This window comes from Acomys russatus, chromosome 14 (genome assembly GCF_903995435.1).
Source record: "Acomys russatus chromosome 14, mAcoRus1.1, whole genome shotgun sequence".
In the NCBI taxonomy this organism is placed as follows: Eukaryota; Metazoa; Chordata; class Mammalia; order Rodentia; family Muridae; genus Acomys; species Acomys russatus.
In genome coordinates this window covers 30,943,468-30,968,857 of record NC_067150.1, presented here as the reverse complement: position 1 = coordinate 30,968,857, position 25,390 = coordinate 30,943,468, and the positions used below count along the sequence as shown (strand labels likewise).

The window sequence follows — 25,390 nt, the reverse complement described above, 5'->3', positions numbered from 1 at the left end:
GACACACAGTAGTATAGAATTGCTAGTTTCTTTTTTCATCTTTGTTTTCTTATCATTTGGGGATATAAAAGGAAGGTTTAGCAAACCAGTACTGACCCAAATTTGCACTCTGTGGATTGGAAATCATGAGTGATGTCTCCACATGAAAGACCCAGAGTCTAAGAAGAACAGTTATGATACTCAGAAACATTCATGATCTAAAGAAATTTTAGGTATGCCATGAAGAAGTAGATAACTAAATTAGCCATTGCAACTTGAATGTTACTGGTTCTCTGGACAGTGCCTATTCACCCTTTTTAAACATTCTTCTGTGAATTTTACTTGAATCATAAGACTGCCCTATGCTACTGTCAAAATACTTTTTTATTAATAAAACATTTTAAATGTCATATCTTATGGATCTCTGAGGCTTTTAAAGATCATCTATGTATCTATAGTATATCTGAATAGGCAATCATTGTTCATTTCTAACTATTTACTATCTGCTCAACCTAGAATGTATATTTCTGTAATAAAGTAGTCTGACATGACTATGAGTTCATTGACTAAATATTAACTTACATTACTTAATCATCTTAAACAGTTGCATTTTAAATGAGTTTCATAAGCCCAATAGATCATACCAAAGTTGAAACTTTATATCCAATACATTGCAACAAAACCAACCTTATAGATGAAAACCTATTGCAATGTAATCAAATATAAACTTAATTATGTGTCAGTATTGAAAGATTTATAGCAAGGTAAGATTTTCTTTGCTTGTTAATGTTCTATGGTTAAAAAATATATTCAATAATTTACCATTTTACACTCATTATTTGAATAGGTATCCTTTTCTTTCAACCCCCTTCCCATTAGATAAGACAAAAAGATATAAAAAAGAAAAGGAAATAAAGAAATCCCTAAGTATAAGCTTCTATCGCTTGTTTTCTCTCCAATAAAGACCATATAACAGCCTGTAACCAACCCCAGTTTAACAATAAGCACCCAACATCCATAGTATGACCAAATCCTACCTTCCCTGCCTTATGGGAACAGGCCATCCATCTAAATTTCGCACTACTGATTTGGGGTGTAGCTTTCCTTTTTAGGGCCCCAAGAAAATTGGGAAAAATGGTTTTAAAATGTAGCAGTAAAGTAATATTTGTTATCTAGTCCCTAAATGCCTGTGACAATTCAAGCTTAAGTGATGCTATGGTAGGAACAGTCTGTGATACTGGATGATTTCGGCTTTGAACTTGTACTATAGGTTCTGATGGAACAGCAACTGAGGCAATCTGGAGCTGTATAAAGTAGGATGTTGGAAGAAACAAGCTTCAGTATTTCAGCATCTTGGAGGATTAGTCTTGGCAAGACTGTATCTATTCATGTCTGCTCCTTTTGTTCTATAAATATAAAGGCTTTCACAAGTAATATAGTTATGCAATGGCATATGTATGAAATGGTCAGGTGCACAGTTTATCTTAAACTGACTTCTTCTCTTTTCTGAGCAAATGAAAGGCATCTTCTTCATTAATAAGCCAGTCCGGATGATATACTAACATGTATACCAATTTTTAATCTATGCCATATGGAAGGATGACATAATAATTTCTGAGGACTCTGTGAGAAACAAGATTTATTGACCTATTCAAAGATACTTGGTCATATCCCAGCCAGTTTCAGAGCTTCCCACTTAGGAGGGATCAGCTTATCATTATCTGCCTTTGCAATTTTTATATTAGTCTTCTTGTAGCCAGCCAAGATCTTCAGGGGGATCTTGCCCTGTAAAATATGATTTCCATAATATTGATGGAAGATGCAGCCTTTCTTTCCTGTTGGAACAAATATAAAATCTCCTCACCAATGCAGTATATTCCTTTCTTCCATTCTGGCATTAGGAACTGTAAGACTGACCTAATTTAGTACTCCTTTCTAAAATCAAGCGTTTTTGTTTTTGTTTTGTTTTGTCTCTAACAACTTGTCTCCTGACTTTAAAAAAAAGTCAACAAAGCACCATTTAATATATCCCTGCGATAGTATTTATCACCAATTAACAAGCCATCAAAACAGAAACTAAACAGAGAAATAATTAAACTAACAGATATCATACAGATATAACAGATATACAGATATAATAGATATCTACAGAACATTGAATCCAAACAGAAAAAGCTATAACTTCTCCTCAGCACATCAGGGACTTTATCTAAAATTAACCACATACTCAGTCACAAAGCGAGCTTCAACAGAAAGAAGAAAATCAAAATACACCTTGTATTCCATCAGACCACCATGGTTTAAAGGTGGACTTCAACAACAACTGAACAACAGAAATCCTACAAACTCATGAAACCTGAACAACTCTTTACACAATTCCCCTCTGGATCAGGAGAGATATAAAGAAGTAAAAAAAAAAAAAAAAAAAAAAAAAAAAGAATTTTTAGAAGCTAATGAAAAAGAAGGCACAACATACCCAAATTTATGGGACTCATGAAAGCAGTGCTAAGAAGAGGAAGAAAGTTATATCACTAAGTGGCATCATAAAAAAAAAATGGAGAAATCTCATAAGTGCAATTTAAAGACATACCTGAAGGCTGTAGAACTAAAATAAGGAAACATACCCAAGAGTAGTAGATGGTAAGAAATAATCACACTGGGTGGTGAAATCAACAAAAGAGAAACAAAGCATACAAACAAAGATTCAAAATAACCAACACTTCTTCTTTGGGAACATCAAGATAGACAAACCTTTAGCTAAAGTAACTAAAAGGCAGAGGGAAAGTATCCAAATTAACAAAATCAGAAATGAAAAGATTGACATAACAACACACTTTATGGAAATCCAAAGAATCATTAAATCCTACTTCAATAGCCTGGACTCCACAAAATTGGAAAATATAAATGAAATGGATGATTTTCTTGACAGATACCACTTACAAATGTTAAAACAAACTCAAGTAAACAATTTAAATACCTTCACCAAAGTGGCTGGATACAAAATTAACACACATAAAAAACAGTTGCTCTTATATAAACAAGTGATAAACAGGCTGAGAGAGAAATTAGGGAATCAGTACCCTGCAAAATAGTCACACATAATATAAAACATCTTTGTGTAACTTTAACCCAGTAAATGAAAGTCCTTTATGCAATATCTTGAAGTGTTTGAAGTAAAAATTTGAAAATTTTAGAAGGTGGAAAGTTCTCTCATGCTCATGGATTGATAGGATTAACACAGTAAAAATGTCCATCTTACCAAAAGCTTTCTGAAGATTCAATGCAATTTCCATCAAAATTCCCACAGAATATTTTAGACATTGAAAGAGCAATTCTCAACTTCATATGAAAAACAAAAACAAAAACACAGGATAGTGAAAAGAATTCTGAACAACAAAAGATCTTCTGGAGGTATCTTCATCCCTGGTTTCTAGTTGTACTACAAAACAATAGTAATAAGAATTACATGGTATTGGCAGAAAAACAGACAAGTTGCTCAGTGGAAATAAGGTGGAAGACCCTAAAATAAACCCATACAATTATGGACACTTGATTTTTGACAAAGGAGCCAAAACCATACAATGGAAAAAGAGATAGCATCTCTAACAAATGGAGTTGGTCTAACTTGATGTCTACATGTAGAAAAATGCAAATAGGTCCATATTTGTCACCCTGAAAAACCTCAAGGCTAAATAGATCAGGGGTCTCAACATAAAAATCAGGTCAACTATTTCTATTAGAAGAGAAAGTTGGAAAAATCTTGAACTCACTGGTAGAGGACACAATTTCTTGAAGAGAACACCAAGAACTCAGGCACTAAGATCAACAATTAATAAATGGTACCTCATGAAACTGAAGTATCTTCTGTATGGCAAAGGATACTGTCAATAGGACCAAACAACAGCCTACAGATTGCAAAACGTCTTCACCTGCCTTACATCTGAGAGAGGGCTAATATCCAAAATGTAAAAAGAACTCAAGAACTTTTGCACCAACAAATCAAACAGCCCAATTAAAAAACGGGGTACAGACCTAACCCGAGAATTCTCAACAGAGGAATTTATACTGCCAGAGAAGCACTTAAAAATTGTTCAGTGTCTTTAGTCATCTGGGTAGTGCAAATAAAAATGAACATGAAATTTCACCACATAACTGTCAGAATAGCTAGATAAAAAACACAAATGACAACACAAGCTAATCAGGATTTGGAGGAAAGGGAATAAGTCTACATTGCTGGTAGGAGAGCACACTTGTTCAACAACTTTGCAAATCAGTCTGGAGGCTTCTCAGAAAACTAGGAAAAGATCTATTACATGACATAGATATTCTACTCCTGGACATGTATGTAAGAGATGCTCCACCATAACACAAGAATACTTGCTCAACTATGTTTATAGCAGCTTTATTCATAATTGTCTAAAATGAAAAAACCTACATGTGCCCTGACTGAAGAATAGATAGGGAAAATGTGATACATTCTTAAGAACAAAAACCTCATGCCATTTTCAGACAAATGTTTGGAACTATAAAAGATCACCCTGAGTGAGGTAACCCAGAACCAGTAAGACCTGCATGGTATGTACTCATTTTCAAGTGGACATTAGCCATAATGTACAGGTTAACTATGTACAATCCACAGATCTAAAGAAACCAAAATGGACCAAGGAAGGATCCCTAATCTCACTCAAAAGAGTAAATAAAATAAATATCTGAAGTAGATGGAGGGAGAGAGCTATGTGGGAGAGGGGGTGGAGAGGATCACATAAGGTGTGGGGAGAGTATGGAAGCAGGAAGGCATGGAAAGAGAATGGGAGTCAGTGTGGTTTGGGTCACATCTCTGTGCCATGCGAGGCTCCTCAGAGTCTATGAGGATGGCCCTAGCTGAGATTTTTAGAGTTAGGTAATATGGAGGCTGAAGTTACTACCTCCTGTAGAAAGGTGGCACTTCCTGCCTACAAGAAGTGTAGGTTTAAAGATGGAAGAAAGAGTTGAGGGAGTAAAAGCCAATGACTGGTCCAATGTGAGACCCACCCAATGGGGGAGAGAAAATCCCTGACAGTATTAAGGGCACTCGACTCTGTTAATGCTTGCAGACAGAGCCTAGCATAACTGTCTGCTGAGAGAAATTATTCAGCAACAGATAGAAAAGATGAATATATTCAACCTATATCCAAACAATAGGTTGAGTTCAGGGACATTTGTGGAAGAGTGGGGGGAAGGATTTAGGGATTAAGAGGGGAGAAGGAAATCAAAAAAAACATATAAAGAAAGATAACCTGAGCCCATTATGACCAACAAAGTCTGAATAACCAACCAAAGAACTTGCATGGGCCAGACCTAGACCCCTTACACATATGTAACAGATGAACAGCATGGTCATCATATGAGTCCTCCAATAATGGGAATAGGGGCTGTCTCTGTTCCCTATTTGGATCTTTTTTCTTTTACCTGGGATGCCTTGAGTGTCTTCAGTGTGAGAGGATGTGCTTAGTCCTTGGTGTGACTTGAGTTGCTGGGGTAGTTTGTTACCCCTTATCGATCCCCTTCCTTCATAAGAAGTAGTAGTTAATGTGGGTCATCTGGCTTGGCCTGAGTCTAGAGGGGGGAAAGCCTGGTATCAGGCTATAGAATGATTAAATAAAAATAATGAAAAAAAGGTGTCAAGGATTAACACTCTTCTATGGAGTGGTCTCAATTGAGCCAGTCATTTGTTTGCCATTCCCTCCATCTTTATCTGTATACTTCTTGTAGGTGAGAACAAATTTTGGGTCAAAGGTTTATGGGTGATCTGGTATCTCTATGCCTTCACTGATCTGTTTGTCTCCATGCCTTCACTGGAACTCCCATTTGACTATAGAAGATGGCAACCTCACCCTGCATATTTCCAATTACTAAAAGTCTCAGATAGGGTCATCTCCATAGGGTCCTCCCACAGATTCTGAGGAGCCTTCCCTGTCTCAGATATGCCTCCCTCACCAATCTCTGCTCTATTACTTTCCCAGTCCTCCCCTTTCCTCACTTTCCCCACTCCTGATCTCCATCTGAAACCCCATTACCCCTTCACCCCTCTACCTCCCAGTTCACTCCTTCCATCTACTTCAGATGTCTGTCTTATTTTCTCCTCTAAGTGAAATTAATGCATACCCTCTTGGGCTCTCCTTGGTTCAATTGGGTCTATGACCATTTCATGGTTATCCTGTGTTTTATAGGAAATATCCTGATTAGTCATGATCACTCTCTGAGGCTTCTCTGAAACCTGCTATGCTTGGGAGAAGCCTAAGCTGCTGTGCTCTGAGTCTTCATTCCATCTTCTCATGGTTAACTTTGCTTCTGGAAAAACTCTTGCCTATAGGATGTGTTCCTCTCTCTCTCTCTCTCTCTCTCTCTCTCTCTCTCTCTCTCTCTCTCTCTCTCTCTCTCTCTCTCTTCTCTCTCTCTCTCTGTCTCTCTCTCCCTCTCTCAAATTTATTTATTTATTCATTTTACATCCTGATCATACCACACTCTCTTCTTTTCTCCTGGTACCACTCTCCTTCCCTCTTTCCTCATCTCCCCTCCCCTATTCCTCTAAAAAGGCTACCCCCCATCCCCAGCTCATTGAGTCACAACAAGCCTGAGCATATCCTATTCTCCGGGCCTGGTTAGGCAGCCCCACCAAGGGTGAGTGATCAATAAGATGAAACTTAGTTCATATTAGAGACAGCCCCAGCTCCCTTTGCTGGTGTATCCACATGAAGGTGGAGCTGCCATTTCCTACATCTATATGGGAGGTCTAGGTCCTATCTAGTTATGTTGGTTGGTTGGTGCTTCAGTCTTGCCAAGTCCCTAACGGCCCTGGCTAGTTGGCTGTATTGGTCATCTTGTGAGCCTCTCCCATCTACTGGTCTTCTACACACCACCACCCCACTTTTCTAAAAGATTCTCTACGATTTGCCCAATATTTGACAGTGGGTCTCAGGATCGGTTTCAATGTGCTGGTGGGTGTAGACATTCAGAGGTCAGTTATGTTAGATTCCCTTCTGCAAGCATAGCTGAGTGCCGTTAATAGTGTCATTGCTTGAACACTCTCTCAACTCCTGTATTATCTTTATCTCTGCATATCTTGCAGACAAGGTAAATTTTGGTCAATGTTTTTGTGGGAGGGTTGGTGTTTCCCTCCCTCCACTATCTAGTTAGATGGTGTCATTTTCAGTCTCCATGACCCCTGCTACTAGGAATCTCAGTTAGAGTCACCCTGATATCCTCCTAGAAGCCTACCCTGACTTATCTCAACAATTTTTCACAGAGATGCCCCCACTATACTTTATCTTCCCTCTGAAGGCCCTATGCTCATCAAAGGTCTGAGAAATAGAATAGAAAGCAGAAGTGATTGAAGAAGGGAACTAAGAAGTAGAGGGAACACAGAGAGAAGTGAATGTGGAGTTTATGCTCCTTTTAAAAGAAACAAAGCCTCCTGTTCTGCTAGCAATTGCATCAGACTCCAGCTCCCAGGAACCAGCCTCCCTTCTTCTTTCTATTAAGTAATTTATTTATTTATTTATTGAGTTGCTATCCAAATCATTGCTTTCTTCATCTTCTTTTCCCATCCCCGACTACTCCCTTTCCTGCTTCCTGTACTCTTCAGAAAAGGGGAGCCCCACCACTGAAACCCACCCCAGCAGGTCAAGTCACATCAGTGTCATTCATTGTAGCCTGGCAAGGCAGCCCCTTGAGGTGGAGGTCACCCAAAAGCATGCAACAAAGCCCATGTGAGAGACAGCCCCAATCACCACAGGAGGAGACACATATGAAAGTGGAGCTGATGAACACCTATATCTGTGTAAAGAGCCTAGGTATAGGACATGCATGGTCCTTGGTTGATATTTCAGTCTCCAAGTGCCCAGCTGAGCCCTATTTAATTAGCTCTGTTGGTCTTCTTGTGAATCTCCTGTCCCCTTCCTTCTCTCCTCGTTGCCCACATACTTCCACAGTTCTCCCGGAGTTCTGCCCAATGTATGTCTGTGATTCTCTGCATCTGATTCGATCCTTAGTTGGGTGGAGGATCTCAGAGAATAGCTATGCTCTGTTCCCATCTATAGGCATAGCGTATTATCCTTATAGTGCCATGCATTGGCTCTCTATCATGGGGTGGGTATCAGATTGGTGCTGTCTTTTTATGTCTATTCCCTCAATCTCTGCTCTGTTTTTATTCCTGCTCTTCTTGTACACAAGGTAAATTTGGTATAGAAGTTTTTGTGAGTGGGTTGGTGTTCCACGTGCTCCACTAGGATCCCGTCTAATTCGAGTGTGGCCTCTTCATTCTCCATGATCCCTGCTTTTAGCAGTCTCAGCTGTAGTCCACACCCATGTCTTCCCAGGAGCCTACTCTATAGTAGTCTCCAGCTTGTAACAGAGAATGCCACCCCCATTGCTTCTCTCTGCTATCCTCTGTTCTCCAGCCTCCCTCCCTTTCTCCTCAGGTCTGATCTCCATCTTCATTTCTTCCCATGCTCCTTCTCCTACCCTATTTCCTCTCTTCAATGCTTCTGCTGTCTATTCTATTTCCTCTTCTGAGTGGTGCTTTTGGGGTTTAAGTTAACTCAATCATGAAGATCTTTTCTAGTACCATCTATGTGCCTACAACTCTCAAGATGTCGTTGTTTTTAATAGCTGAGTAGTACCGCACAGTGTAAATGTATCACAGGTTCTTTCACCATTCTGTACTTAAGGGGCATCTGAGTAATTTCAGTCTCTGGCAAGTAGGACAGAGCTGCTATAAACATGGCCTGGTAGCTCAGTCTGTAGAACATGACACCCTTCCCTGTCCCCTTCCAAGTGTTTAGTTGTGTCTCAGTGGACAACTATGCTAGGTTCCTGTCTGCAAGCATTAGCAGAGTAGCACGAATAGTGAGAAGGGTTAGCTTTTCTCCCATGAGCTGTGTCTCCAGTTGGACCCATCATTGTTTGGCCCTTGATTCAATCTTTGTTGCATTTTTAACACTACACAACTTGTATGTGGGGTGAATTTTGGGTGCAAAGTTTTGTGGGTTTGTGACATCCTCCCTCCTTGGATGTGCTGCCTGTCTATAGAATGTGGCTCCTTCAGTGTCTGTATACACCTTGCTGCTGGGAATCTCAGTTGTGGTCACACTCATATCCTAAGAAGAGCTTACAAGTCTTCATGTTGTCCCAGAAATGTTCTCCCAATTGGTTTCCCTTCTTCTGGCAGCCCTCTCACCTTCAGTCCTCAGGCAACTAATCCCCATGTCAGTTACCCTTCTAAATGGGCCCTCATGTCTCTTTGACCCTGCTTCTGTATCCAAAACTCTTTGTTTTAATGCCTGAGTCTTGTGTTTTAAGCTTGGATTCTTAGGTAAGTTTGAATTACATCTGTAAAAGCATGTTTTCCCCCTAGCCTTAAACTTCCGAAATAACAATTCTAGGCTTAAACATATTAACAAAAGTGTAGGCCAATATATCTAGGCACATTCCCTGACTAAGTCACAAGACAGGACTTAGGAACTATTCTAAGTCCTGTCATGTGACTTAGACTAGAATAAAAGTGATATTATTTATAAGCAATTGCCCAGTTTTCATATCTCCATCTTCTTCAGAGTCACAGGGCAAGTCTTCTGAGTCTGATTATCTCTCAGACTCCATCTGTCGAACAGCACTCTTATCTCCTATTTCTTGTCTCAGTTAATAGGCCATCAAATTTTATTGACAGGTGATATTCCCATACAATACGCAATAGATTCTCTCTACATATTGATGTTGAAAATCAGTTTTCATCCAATTCATGCTCCCAGTCATATAAAGCTTATTGCTATGGTCCTGACCATCATGCAAGAGAAAAAATGAGTGGAAATAGTATTGCAGGTTATTTGTTTTTTGTTTTATTGAGACAGGGTTTCTCAGGGTAGCCTTCGGTATCCTGGAACCACTTTGTAAATAAAACTGGCTTCAAGCTCACAGGAACCTGCCTGACTCTATCTATCTGAATGCTGAGATTATAGGTGTATGACACCATACCTGGCTAATAATTCAGATTATTGATTGAGCCATTGCTCAGGATCAATGATATATGCTAACTCTATATTTATTGTAATTGCTCTGGAAAATTCAAGTGTCATTCTGTGTATGAATAAATGTATATGAATAAAATAAAGGTACAATGAAATAAAAACATTTTAGAGGCCATGATGACTGCTCCCAGAAGAAAAATGAGATAGATACAAAGAGACTGAATAGGTAAGCAAGGTTATTGGAATGTTCTTGTTATAAGAAATAAAAAGCAGTAAAGCTAAAACCAAAGGTTTCTCAGCCAAGAAGAATTGAGCGACTTAGCGGTACCCAGGAAAGACTCTTCTTTATGTGGGTGACATCTTCAGAAGCCTAAGGCATCAGGATTCACAGATACTTTCAAGAGACCATTGGCAGCCTGCACAAGCATGGGGATGGAGGAACCTGTGAGAAGAAACAAGAGTCAGAATTGTGAGACAGGAGAGGAGAGGGAGGATCCTTCCTTCAGCCTTCTCAGTCATTTCTGTCACACCCTTCAGCATTGATTTAGCTTCATACAGTGCCCTTTGGCTTTTTCACTCTTGTTCTTATTCTCCTTTAGATTTCCTGTCCAAGGGACACAGGAGCAAGGATACAATAGACACACAGGGGGACTTGCTACATGTCTTGAGATAGGCTTCTTCAGCTAAGCATCCACATCTTTGCTCTTTTGCTGTTTCTCAGCTTATCCCAACTACCAAGTCGATATTAACTCTAATATTAAAATGGAAAATAAGCTGAAAGGACAGGCAATGGTTCTAAGATAGCAGGTTGGGGAAACTATGGGGCTCCCTAATGTTCCCCAGCATGTAGGAGCATAGCTGCTTGAGACATATGAGAAAGAGGGTAAGCAAGGGAGAAGGACTGTGCTCCTACCACCATGGTTATGAAGCCAGGCCATGACCCTCTTTTTCAGAAAATGGCCGGTGAAGTCCTTTGCATTGGCATGCAGCCAGAGCCCAACCAGCACTGCAGCCCAGGCTGAGGGATCTTCATGCTGCAAAACAGAAGCAGACACTTCTGTGAGGCTTCAGGCAGGGCAGGAAGCCACTCAAGAGGAAGCAAAGGAATTATTGTCTTCTTGCTCATCATAACCCAATATGCTGCACATGAATTCTGTGCCCCATATCTGCCATAAAGACTGACCAGAGCATCACATAATATGCTCTTGACATTTTGAAAATGACTTAGGTTGTAAGTCCAATGTAACCATCACCACATTCCTTAAAACACTCCAAACACCAAGTGTATGGATATCTTTAGTCAGGGTTTCAATTGCTGCCAAGAATCACCACCACCAAAAAGCAAGTTGGGTAGGAAAAGTTTTATTTGGTTTACAAATGTGCATTCTGTTCAGTGCCAAAGGAAGTCAGGAAAGGAACCTAAGCCGGTTGGAACCTGGAGGCAGGAGATAATTCAGAAGCCCTGGAGGAGTACAGCTTACTGTCACGTTCATGCATGGTATATACTCACTTATAAGCATATATTACCTATGTATTACAAGATAATCATGCTATAATCCAGAGACCTAAAGAAGATAACTAATAAGGAGAAGCCTAGGGAGGATGTTTAATTCTCATTCAGAAGGACAAATAAAACAGCTACAAGAAGATCTTGAAATGAGGGAACAGACAGGAGCCTACCGTAGAGATCCTTGAAAGACTCCACCCAGTAGAGGAATGAAACAAATGCTGAGTCTCACACCATATTCTGGGTCAGAGCACAGAGTGTCTTATGGAAAAGTGGAGTGATAGAAGGACATGGAGGGGGACAGGAGCTTTACCATGAGAACAACAGAGCCATCAAATCTCAACCCTGAGGAACCTACAGAGGTCATGTAAGGAGAGGACCCAGACATCCTTCTCAGATGTAGTTGATAGGCAACATAGTCTCCATGTGAATCCTATTATATTGACAATAGGGGCTGCCCTCTGACATGGACTTTATTGTCCACACATTGATCACTTCCTTCTGGTGTGCTGGCCTTGCCAGGTCACAGAGGAAGAGGATGCAGGTAGCGCATGTGGAACTTACATAGTCTGGGTCAGAAGTTAGGTGAGGAAGGTTTCTCCTTTCTGAGTAGTAGGGAAGTGGGTAGGGCAAATGGGGAAAAGAAAGGGAGGGTATAACCAGGAGGGGGCAAGGGAAGGGCTACAATGGGGATATAAAATGAATACATTAAATACTTTTTAAAAAAAGAAAAGAAAAATATCCAAATTTTTAACTGAAATTAAGATAACAGCATATTCATTCTCCTTTCCTATATGTTTTTACTGAATTAAGCACATGACCTCCTATACGCTGGAGTTCAGATCTCTTGGTGATCTATTTGTCTAACTAGTAGAAGATCTTATATTTTTAGTGTTAAAATGAATTATCATTGTGAAAATTTTCCAGCCTGCTGAAATAATTTTGAAGAATATTCCTGTGGCTGTACCCTAAATAATTAAATCAGTTTTTATATAACAGAATGTATACCACTATTGATTAAAAATTTGTCTGTCATTTATTGGCACTTAGTGAATGAGCCTAACACTGAATAGTGTTGAGTTTCTCTTTGACATCCATCATGCTGACCATGCCTTTCAATACCCTGACCATTATTTCAATGTTCTTTATTTCCAGCTAAGATAGGAATGCTTTAATCTTCTATACACTACAAGTGAATTTCACCTTTGCATTACCTATATTCTTAGTTCTCTGCTGGGCCTGGTTCCTACCAATTCTAATTGTGTTCATAACCTCATGAAGCACACACTCTTGCCCCTGTTTTCACTTTGCATCTCACCTTGGCAGGGTTTGCAGCCTTGATGTCTTCCAAATTAGTGCCCAGGATCATGGCCAGGTCTTCATCCAGCTTCCAAGATCCATTTGCATTTTTGAGGGAATCAGCTTCCCAGCAACATTCTCTCCTATAGCTTTGTGAAAAAAAAAATTAAAACCAATGACAAAAGAGGGGTGACAAGGGAAATCACAGAGTCAATGGGATACAGCCCTCCTGTGGAAGTCTTCTGGAGTGGGAGGCCATATTGAGAGTTCTGCAGAAAATCTACAGACTGTTTCTATTCCTTGATACAAAGCAGTTGGTCTTAGATCTGAAAGACAGCAGCAGCATATGCTAGTGGGCCCAGGTCCTAAGGACATGTGGACTGTGCAGAAGATACAGGCAATGGGCTTGAGAACTTGAGGACGCTAAACTACATTGCATTAGAAGGAATCAAGTGCTGAGTATAGATTAATGATGTTAGACTCATTCTGGCAAATACAAGGTGATGTCAGCTATCACCTCATGCTGCTGCCTCTAATCAGTTACCCATTAGTTAGAGAAAGCTCCAAGACAAAGAGTACTGAAAAGTAGTTTATGGTTACATAAATCATAGACAGGCTCTGAGGACCATTTCACCTTTGTGTCATTCTGTAAGTTGTTCTTTCTGGTGGAAGAATCTGTCACTGGTATTAGTTTAAATACCCGTGGTTTTTCTGGAGAACTGAAGATTGCCTTTTCATAATCTATATGATCTGTGAAAAACAAATATTATTGAGAAAAGATTCCTAGGTAGAAACTCCCTCAGACTGTAGAAGTATGTCTCGATAGACATCTCTGGACTACTATGGATTCATTCTATATCCTGCATGCAAAATACCTTGAAAATTTGTTACATATCTTGCCGGTCTCAAGCGAAGCGTGGCTTGTAATCTGAAAAAACACAAATGCACAGTGAAGACTGCAGCATCATCCATGCTTTTAGCAGAAATTAAAAAGTGTGAGGATTTGAGGACATCAGCCCTCTTATTCACATCAGCTTCACTCATAAGCATGATGTGCCCTTCTCCTATGTTGGCTCTTGCAATAAAGACACTATTTTCTGAGGCCTTGATTCTACTTCCTATGAGTCTTTTGAAACCTCTCAGATGTGTTAAGCACTCGTAGTGGCATCCTACCATTGATACAAGAGAATCTTCTAGCTACACCCTATTCAAATATTGTTTCTCCAAAAAGATATTTTACTTCTGTCCATTTGAAGAAGAGTGCAATTGTACTCTAACCATCTATGATCAGAAGGTAAGGCTGACAATTTTCTCAGTCCCAAAATATTAATTTCTCTCTCACCTGGATATCATCCATGTTCCTCACTACTACCTTCTCTCAACTACTTAGTCCTATCTTTCCCAAATTCCTACCACAGGTTTCCAATGTACTCCTAGCTCTTCCACAAATTTCATGATTATGATCATACATGTAGGTAGCCTATGCAACAGCCTAATGCAAAGATCTTAACTTCTTCTGATCCAGTAACTATGGCTGTAACACACCTCTTTCATGTCCTTAAGCCATTGGTATCATGCAGAATTGAGTGATATCTCAGAAAGATTTTAATCTTACTTTTTAATACCAATCTCATAATTCTAGTGTTTTAACTTAGCATTTCATGTTTTAAAATAGTCTTTGATCTACCCTGCTGTTGCTCCTTGATTCTCTTTTATTTCAAAAAGTGTCATGTTCACTTCAACTTTATTATTCACTCAATGTAAACTTCAATGAAACAAATCTCCTCCTCGTCAGTATCTTTAACTGATAGCCCTTAATTTCTATTCACCAGAACTACATGGTGAAATCGTACATTTAGAAATGAAACAGTCCTCTTCCCCCCACGTTCTTCAGAAAAAGCTGCTAACACCAACTGCAAGTGATTTACAAAACCCACTTCTCTCTCTGGTTTTTATGCCTACCAAAAAACTCTATAAATTCAACTGGACCCTGTATTGTAATATGTCCGGGGGTTCTCTCTACTTCTCTATAAAATCTCTCTCTGAGTTGAACGCAATCTACTTTTCTAGAAATTTTAAGGCAAGCCATAAATCTTGGGTGTAGATTGATGAAGACACACACAAAAAATTTAAGATATTATTCCATTTAAATTTCTAAGATTCTGAAACTTACATTTTTCAAATGATGTACTTAGATATCTGAGACCCGATATAAATAAGTTTAAATTGGAATAAAACTTACTTGGTGTAATTATTTGTGGAAGTGCTATACCAATATCAAATGCCACTGGCCTTGGAAATCAGTCTGTGAACAGCACTACACTGCACTTGGCTGGTTGAGCACTTAATTATGGTAATGAAAGCTGTGAAGGAGCTGAGCACTCCAGACTCAAAGCTGATGTTCACCACATCCTTTATTTTTCTCTTTCTGGGGTCTTACTGGGTCCCAGGTCTTTGATCTGAATCAAGGACTTTGCAGCCAACCGATGAATGGCGAAGCTGAAAAAAGTTACCATAGACAATTAAAGAAAAATAACTGCAAACCACATACCCAAGACTCTTAAAAGCTACTGATTGCAGTGGGAGGGAATGCAGAGACAAAAGCATTTAGATGAATTAATGAGAAAAAGAATAGCTTAGCAGACAACACTGGTAAGGGACAAGAATAATTGGACCATCAAGGATGGCAGAGAAAAGAAGGGGGGAGCAAATGGAAAGGGAAGAGAATGGAATGGAAGAGAGGGAAGGAAGGAAGGGAAGAGAATGGAAGGGGAGGGGAGCAGAGGGCAGGGGAGGAGAGGAGGGATGAGAAAGAGTGGAAATGAGAAGCAAATCTGAATTCTTACCTGTCATTCGTCTTGGGTTGCAGGGAAAACTGTCACCCTGTTTTCAATCCTCTTGCCCTGGATGTTTTACTTGAGGCATATTTTCCCAGAGCTCTCCATTAGCTACCAATAAGAAAGAGCAGGAGTGGAAAAGCCTATACTACTCAGAAAATGGTGAGATGACGGATAGCGTTGCAGCTCTATGCTGCAGTGTAAGAGTAAGAATCTGATAGTAACGGATAGTATACATAGGTCGTAAAGAAGAGGATGAGAGGGTCTGCACTGCCTAGCTAGTGTATCTTGATCAAATCCAAAGCAACCATTAGTGTTAACTAGATTGCTGATACAGACTCCACTGAGTAAAGGAATGAAGAAGATTGGGACTCACGGGCATAAACACCAGTCAGTTGGGCATAGATGATTAACCTCTGACCCCTAAAGATGGCAGTCTGCTTTGGAGAAAGCATGTTAGCAGACAGACCAGGCGGCAAATCCCAGGTCAGAGAGATGTCCTCTACTGCACTCTGTAGAGCAACTCAGAGACCTAAGAGCCTGTTGGGGGAGAGAAGAGCAGGATTACACACAAGAATGATAATAATGACTATTGTCAACTATTTACGGACCCAAGGACATATCTCAAGTCACGTCTAAGCACCAGTGCTAAGTAAGAATTGAGAGATTTAAAAGTGTAGGTGTGAATGAAGGTAAATATTTGAGAAAGAGAACTCTGCAGAACTGAGTTAGAAAAGAAGTTGTAACCAAAATGGAAAGAAGAAGTTTTTAGAAACATAATCAGCAGATGTCTTCCATTTTTCTCTACTAATAAGGAGGTGAATTTAGCATGTTTTCGTTCTACTAACCACCACACTCACAAAAAACAAAACAAACAGAAAACCAAAAAGAGACCACTTGGCCTTTTTTTTGTGTCTTTGCATGTAGAACTGGGTTCTACTAGATTGACTCAAGAGTATAGAATGCAGTACAAGACAAAGCTGCCTAAGTCTTTCACTTTTCTTTCTGTCATGCTCTTAAAACAAAGGATCACTACTTTAATTATCCAAATCTATGGATTTCCAGTTACGGCACCCAGATGTCATTTCTTTAGATATGAAAATGTTACTTTTTTTTTTGTTCTTACGACAAGTATAATAAGACTTTCTTCAATATTCTGCTTAAGACTCATGAAAATGTGCCTACAGGAGAGTAGGACATCTCCTTTGCAGCAGTGTCCCTGTCCCTTCTGTCTGTCCTGCTTGCTCTGGAGATGCAACTGTGGACACTGCCTGCTCTTACCTTGGTCTCATCATATCTTTGCCTATGATAAACTCTGCACTGCCCCTGATACCCGAGCAATGCTTTTGATTTAAACTGGTGGAGGCGCCTTCTCCAATTCCAATGAGAAACATCTGCAATGGTGAAATGATGAACATTAAAGACGGGCTCTCCATAGCACAATTACCAATTAACACTGTGCTGTTCAAAACCACAAGTGACAAGGTACTTACCCTCAAAGTCAGTACATTATTATCTTTTAGAAATCATACTTATTTCCATGCCTTGAGTGATTCAATTTAAATCACAGTCTTCTAGGAGGAAAGGCTCAGATTCATTTGACTCAGATCTATGGCCCAGAGAATTTGCAAAATCTGTCTTTAGTTCTATTCTCACTACAGGGCAGATGAGCAGCTATCTAGAAACATTCTATCTCCAACATTCTTCTAGTAAGCAATGAAAATATCAAAGTGACAAGTAAATGCACGGACATCTTGGCTGATGTGTGGACATCTAGTATCTGTGGATATTGTGTCAATGTGAGTCATCATCTGCAAGTTGGTCTTAGAACTTGTATTTTCTTCATGTAAGCATGAGGACCAAAGTCTATTCAGTAGTTTTAATCCATCCAGATTACCTATAAGATAGTCACTATTTGTTTTAAATAAAGCAGCAGATTAGCAGAATTTCCAGACACCTGCCCTGCAGAAGACCCAGAGGTGAAGTGTGTGACTTCTTAAAAGATTCGGATATTAAAGGACTCAAATACAAGGCTCAAGGCAATACAAACTAGGAGTTGTACTCACAGAAAACCTACACTGTTTTTCAAATTGATAGAACTAAAGATTTAATACACAGTAGTTTTAATAATTTGTGTAAAGCATCCAGCTACCATGAAACTTGGCTCTAATGACTGAGAAAATATGAGCCTCGTAGCCAAGACCTGGAAATGTAAAGAAGGAAAGGAAAATTATCCCGCATCTGATGTCCACTTACTATCTGAAGCATGGGACAAGGACCTATTTCATGAGGTTGGAATAGGGCTATTTCTGTTTCTTTTGATTTTCAGGCTCATTGTGTGATGCCTGGTCTGCATAGATACCAAAACCTCATGGGATTATTTTCCATTAATAAATATGCAAAATCAAAGGACTTATGATTCAATTGAACCCAACAATATGTGACAGAGATTGTTCATGAGTACTGAGATGTGTTTACCCTAGAATACAAGGTAGAAATAAGATGTAATAATAGATACCATCCCCACCTAAAGCAACAAAGATAAAATCACCACTTACTTCAAAAAGTGGATGAAATTCAATTATAATTATTACTCAAACACACACTCCCAGAGCATGAATAGCATGTGCACGCCCATGCATTCACATGCACACACACACACACACACACGCACACGCACACACACACACAGACACACACATTCTCTTTTGGAAACACAAAAAATAGAGATCCTTGTTAGCCTAATTAAGAATAAATTGAGAAATGAGTAAATAGAAAAAAAGAGTAAATAGAGAGAGGAGTAATATGTAGGCTTGTGTGTGTGTGTGTGTGGGTGTGTGGTGTGTGTGGTGTTTCTGTGTTATATCTGAAGTGGTCAAATAACAAATTTAATTATTAAAAACCATACAAAACAATAACGACAAAACAGAAATTAGAAGTCCCTACTTAAATGATTATACACTCAATGCTATAAATTTTAATGTGCTGTTACATATAAACAGGCATACGTAGTGTTTGCTTGAGCTCCGGTCAGCACGGCAGAAACCATGTTCTCTTCATACCTGTGTTTTTTGCTGTTTAACTTCACCTCTTGGATGACGCTAAATGTGTCAGTAACTTCTCCATCTGTGAAGACAAAAAGCTGCAAAAGAAAAAATACATTCATTGAGCCTCCGTCAGATTCATTAGACACCATCATCACTGGCTCCATGGAAGACACCTGTTTCCAGTCTTTGAAGCCTAGTTACCCTGGAGCAGGCACAGTCACTTGCTCTATGCCAGCAGTGAGACTCCAGACCCCTGAGAAGATTCTCATCCTCCAGATGCTGCTTAATCGGAAGGTTCTGTGGTACCAACTGCCTATATGAAACGAAGGAGGAAAACTGCCTCTGGTCTTTTTTCTCTTCACTATTTTGTAGAATACACATAGTTTACTCAATTCTATAAGAAAGAACTTCTTGGGATTGGATTATTAAAGGATTTCACTCTTTGTCCCTCTTAGCTTAGCATGGTAAAATTTTTCTATTTCATGCTATGCAGAGCCTTTTTGCTCTCTCACTGCTTCTAATACTCACCTGTAAGGGATGGCCAGGAATGGAGGGTGCCTTGTATATGTTGCAAAGTGGTGTTAAGATTTCAGTGTCCCCTAGTTCAGCTTCCAAATCCTTCACTCTTTCCACTGCCTCCTCCATTGATTCCTGAGTGTACTTTACACTCTCTCTTAGAGAAACAAGCAGATCTAGTCACGTGGCAGTAGCATACATTCCCAATCCTATCGCAATCATTTAAACTTTCTCGGGACAACCCCAGTGTTCAGGACAACTTTGCAGTAGTCTTTTGAAAAGTGCAGATCTGCCTCGGAAGCCCATTCATTCACAGTCTATGCTTGTCCAAGACACTTACGGAAATAATTTTTCATAGGAAGAGCCAAATCCATAGATGTTGAAATAACACCCCACTGGCAAACTCTTTATCAACAACAGCAGAGTTTCCTGAAGGTGAGAGAAGATAAGGAGGTGGGGTGAGAGAGGGAACTACCAAATATACAGACGACCCTAGTGTAGTTCCTAGGGGTGAGGTATGTCACTGTCTTCTGTCACCTTTCATTTCAAGGCAAAGAACTGAGTGACCATGCTTGCTGTTGCCCTGAGCAGAACTGACCTAGACCTACACATGGGCTCCACTCCCATCCGTCCTAGTATCATCCCATGGCATGGATGAATAGTGAAGAATCTGCCCTTACCTTGGCAGCCTCTATGCGCAGCTCAGACTTATTCTGGTTGTTCAAGGGGGACTGCATACTTATGGAGCAGTCCACAAGGAACACAAATTCTCCACAGACGCTTGAGGCCTCCACTTCTGGCATAGCGGGATAGAAGCTCACCATTGCAGAAGGAGCTCCCATCAAACTATCTGTACAAAAAGAGGAAAACCCCTTTCAGGTACAAGAGAACTCGGGGTTCTAATGTCCTCAAGAAAGAATTATCAATTCAGTAAAGAACTCGGAGAGCTCAAATATAGAGCACTATGTTTGTTCTTTTAGTGCTCTTTGGGTAGGACTAAATATGAGTTGTCACAATAAAAATGAAAGGAGCAGAGCAGAGGGGAGAGGAAGGATATCAGTTTAGGGATTAACAGACAAAAACACAGCAGGATCAGTGTGTGGAAAGCTATTCCTTTATACTCTTGAATAGGACCCATTCCCTTATCAGCTTCCAGCATGAGTTCAAAGATACAGTCAAGAATCCTATGAGAATTCTGGCCTGAATCCATCTGGTGCAAAATTATACCAGATCTTCAAAGAAGATTTAACATCAATTCTATTCAAAGTACTCTACAAAATAGAAATGAAAGGAACATTACCAACCTCACTCTGAGGCCAAAGACATCTTGATACCTACACCACTCAAAAACCAACAAAGAAAGAGAATTTCAGACAAATTTCCCATATGAAAATGAGTACAAAAACCCTCAATTAAAAACTCCCCAAAAGAATCCAAAAACATATGAAAATATCATTCACCATGACCAAGCAGGCTTCATCAGAGGCATGCATGGTGGTTCAATATAGGTAAATCTATTAAGCTGATTCATCACATAAGAAAAGTGAAAGAAAAAACCATGCACATCCTCTTAGATATGGAAAAAGCACTTGGCAAAATCCAACACCCATTCATGTTAATAGTCTTGGAAAAATCAGGGATATAATGTATCTACCTAAACATAGTAAGGCAATATCAATATATAGCCTTTTATGGTCAACACCAAAATAATGGAGAAAAACTTCAATCAATCCCACTAAATCAGGAATATGACAAGAATGCCCACTCTATCCATGACTCTTCAATATAGTACTTCAGTCATAGATGAAGCATTTAGAAAACTAAAGAAGATAAAAGGATACAAAGTGGAATGGAAGAAGCCAAAGTATCAGTATTTGAAGATGATACGATAGTATAAATAAACGACTCCAAAATTTCTACCAAGGAAGTCCTAGAGTTGTTAAAAAAAGAGAAACAACACCCTTCATACTAGCCAAAGAGAGAGAGAGAGAGAGAGAGAGAGAGAGAGAGAGAGAGAGAGAGAGAAAGAAATTGGTGTAACCCTGAGTAAGCAAGTGAAAACCTTGTATGAAATAGAACTTCACGCTCAAACTATGGCACCAACCAAGGAAAATACAGGCCATAAACTTCAAACCCCTACCAGCTCTAGCCAATGGACAGCACATCTCCACAGTTGAGTGGGAGAGTGGGGTATGACTTTCACATGTACTCTGGTGCCTCTATTATTTGACCATGTCCCCTGGATGGGGAGGCCTGGTGGAACTCAGAGGCAGGAGAGCAGGCTGCCAAGAAGAGACTTGAACCCTATGAGCATATACAGGGGGAGGAACTCCTCCTCAGGAACAGTCATAGAAGAGGGGAGTAATGGGAGGGAGGGAAGAATGGGAGGTTACAAGGACGTGATAACCACTGAGATGTAAACAAGAATAAATTAATTTAAAAAAGTTTAAAAGAAAAAAGAAATAAAAATTGAAAAAAAAAGAAATTGAAGAGGATATCACAATATTGAAAAATCTTCCATGCCCATTGATCACTACCATTAACAGAAAAAATGGTCATCTTACCAAAAGCAATCTATGGATTCAATGCAATTCCCATCAAAATGCCAAGGGAATTTTTTTACAAACCTTGAAAAAAGATTCTCAATTTTATATGGAAAAAGAAAACACGCAAGTAGTTATGACAATCCTGTACAATAAAAGATCTTCTGAAATATCTCCATTCCTAATGTCATGCTGTAATACAGAGCAACAGTAATAAATATTGCGTGGTACTGTCATAGAAACAGACTGATGGATCAATGGAATCAAATCGAAGACCCAGAAATAAAGGAACACACATATGGGCACTTGAAAAAAGAAGACAAAAGCATATAATAGAAGTAAAAGTAGCATATTCAACAAATGGGGCTATTCTAACTGGATGTTTACATGTAGAAATATTCAACTAGACCCTTATTATCATCCTGCACAAAATTAAAGTCCAATTGGTTTTAAGCCATCACCATAAAACCAGACCCAGTAAATCTGTTAGAGTAATATGCAGGGAAGAGCCTTGAGCTCACAGGCACAAGAGGAAACTTCCTGAACAGAAAGCAAAAACTCAGGCTCTAGGATCAATAAATAATATATTGTCAAATCTTCTGCATATCATGGAAATATTTTAGGCTTAATTCAGAAAATATTATAAATATTGGAATTGCCAAAATGAGCATTTACTTTACTGTTTAAAGCCCAAATACTGTCAAAACATTTGACACAAACTGATTTGCTTCAACACTATCTGACAGTTACAACACACCATGTATAGTATAAGGTTTATCAGATGTGGACATCCCTGATCATAGGAAAAGAGAACTAGTAACAACATTATTTTTATTTGCCCTATTGTAAAGACCAGTCATTGTCACATGTTGATAATAGGCCTATGTATTTTCATATATGTTATTGGGTCATATTATCTTCTCATACTTATGTAGTAATCTATTTAATTACCCATAGGACATAATCATCTGATTATCTATGAGGAACAAACTTTGTCCTGTGGAAGTGAAAAGTTAATAATTCAATGAGCCATATATATGATACTTGGATAAAGGATGGAAGACCAAGAATAGTTAAGACTTACATCTTAGAAAGGGACCATAGCGAGTTATAGAGAAAGTACCTGGCTTCCTGTCTGGCATCCCCATCTCCACAGCTACAGTGGGCTGCGCACTTCAGTGTAGTAAATGAGGAGTTCTACATCTCGGTCAAACTTGTGTCCTTCAGCCAAGGGAAACCTGAGTAAGAGACCAGCAGAGGAGCCCATGGTAGAACTGCATGAGTGCTTCCTGAGATAGGGTCAGTGTTCAGAACAGCAGGCTTCTTCTCTCAGGAGCACATTCAGAAGTACAGGAAAGACTGGATAAAACCAGTCTACACTTGTCCCAGAGTAGAGAAGGTAGAGAGTGTGCCTCCCCATGCATGGCCAGAAACACTAGGGAGATGTGGGAGGTGGGTGAGGACCAGGTCAATGATGAACATAGAGGAGACTGACAGTAGTGTCCTGTTACTATTCACCTGAGCAGAAGTCTTGTCATCTGTAAGGTACTGAATAGGACTCAAGGAGCAGTTGGATTGGACCCTCTCAATGCCATGCTGGGAAGTGATGGTGGCAACTATGCTGAGTGTGTAGGAAGGGCCCTCCACAGGAATAAGGGCCTCCTTTATATTCAAGTAACTGCTCGCTGACTCTTCTATGAAATATTACATTAAATTTCCATATTAACAATTTTCAGCACAACCATAAATTTGTGTTTCCACAGTCATTCTACCCCTGGTTTTAAAAGCCATAAATTACTTACCAGAGAGCTGGTGTCTTGGATTCAAGATTGCTGGGAGCAGGTAGCGCAGGGCCCCATCTGCTTCCAGGGGAAGTTCCTGCACATACCTCAAAGTAACTGCAACCTTGGCCCCAGGCTGGAGTCTCCCCAAATGGCAAGCAAAGATATCCCTGGAATAGTCATCCTCTTCCAATAAGTAGGCTTGGTAGCCCTGCGTGAGGGCATCCTCATAGTTGCTATGAGCCTGGAGCAAGGGCATGAAAGATTAAAATAAAACCACAGGTAGTCTAAACAGATATGGACAGTTTAGAGGGAGTGTCATGGATCCTGTGAACTTTACAGTTATTCTGATAGCTGCAACTAGATCCCTTCTGCCTTATAGAAATTTGGCATGTAGTAATTAAAAGTGCATGAAAGGAGGGATAGTCGACACCTGCACTTATGGACTGTTTATCAAGAGTAAAGTATAATGTAATATAAAAGAAAGAGGAGAAGAGATGATGAACTCATCCCTCAGACCTTCGTCTTCTCCTGCAGTTCTGCCATGATTTTCTTCCCATCCACCAAGGCTTCAAAACTGTAGACGGCAGTGTCTTCATCTACTGGGAACACAAACGTTGCCTCTAACTGGGCTTGCTCCTCATTCTCATAGTAGAAGGTGGCAGTTGCACCAGCCACAAATTCATTGATGGACAAAGTTACTGAGATATATCTCAGGGGCACTGGGGAAGAGATCCGTGTTTAGAAAATCAGCAGACTTTACTAGGTAGAGCACCTATAGATAAGACATATTCTAGGTACCAAAGCTCTCATACTAAGGGTGTGTGGCAGGCTTACCTCTGTATTCTTTCTTAGTGACTAGACCACAGTGACGCTTCATGGTGACAGCACGCTTCTGTGGAAATGACACATCTTTAAGAGGTCAATGATTGGGGTTAAACCATCACTACCTGCAGTATATGAGCTTCTATTTTGTATGAGCAGCTTCCACTCCTTAGCTTAGGAATAAGGATAGGTGGTGAAAATGAAGGGAGATACCAGTGGTAAAACTTCCTATTAATATTGCTCAAGTGGGGGTGCTCCAAGTGTCCGCTAAGCCACCAAGTAGGAAATTTCTAAAATACCTTGAGGTTCCTTCAAAAAAATTTTCCCCGTTTTTGTTTTTATTTGTTTTTCAAACAACATTGAATCAGCCCTCCTTAGGAAACTGTATTGGTGTCATAATTTCAGCTCATTGAACGTCGCCATTCTCCACACAGAATAATAACAATATGTGTATGTAGGAAATTTCCAAGACTAAGGCTTGTCCCTAAGAGTAATTTCTCAAGGAATATAGCTGCCAATGTTTTTCCTGTTCCTATTTCTACCTGGATTACATTTATTTTAGAACTTTTTCTATTTTAATATTATATATTTTGTTATATGTAAAAATGTTGCCTGTTTTTATGTCTTTGTATCACATACAAGCAGAAACTCTTTAACATAATAATACCCACCAGAAGAGGCCATAAAAAGATATTGAATCCCTTGAGGATAGAGTTATAGATGGGTATTAACTTCCATTGTAGGACCTTGGACCTGCACTCTGGTCCTCCAGGAAAAGAAATCAGGGCCTCCTTAGAACGAGCCCTCTCTTTCATCTTCTATATTTCTAAACCAAATTTCTTAATTATTCTCATGAACTGATTATGATTGTCCTATAATTTCATGTGCATTGTTGATGACAAGGGATAGAATGATATTTCGAAGGTTATGGTTGCCATGATTATTTATCCTCACAATCTAGAGGATTTGTCCTATTCTAAGTATTAACTTGATTACCTGGGAAGCATCCTGGCCTTTTCTAACTCTGGTTATGTGCTAGCTTGTCTCTCCCT

The 25,390-nt window shown here is 39.5% G+C and overlaps 1 protein-coding gene across 1 annotated transcript in view; it reads right to left on the bottom strand.

Annotated features, from left to right (window-relative positions):
• Positions 1–24,393, bottom strand: part of LOC127197857 (von Willebrand factor A domain-containing protein 5A-like) — a 55,968-nt gene extending 31,575 nt beyond the window's left edge. Inside the window, 10 exon segments of the mRNA XM_051155703.1 lie at positions 18,689–18,768; positions 19,202–19,346; positions 19,530–19,618; positions 19,870–20,039; positions 22,856–22,894; positions 22,897–22,970; positions 23,228–23,426; positions 23,535–23,757; positions 24,033–24,235; positions 24,351–24,393. Of these exon segments, the coding sequence (XP_051011660.1) occupies positions 18,689–18,768; positions 19,202–19,346; positions 19,530–19,618; positions 19,870–20,039; positions 22,856–22,894; positions 22,897–22,970; positions 23,228–23,426; positions 23,535–23,757; positions 24,033–24,235; positions 24,351–24,393 (1,265 nt within the window).
• Positions 24,394–25,390: the final 997 nt, after the last annotated feature.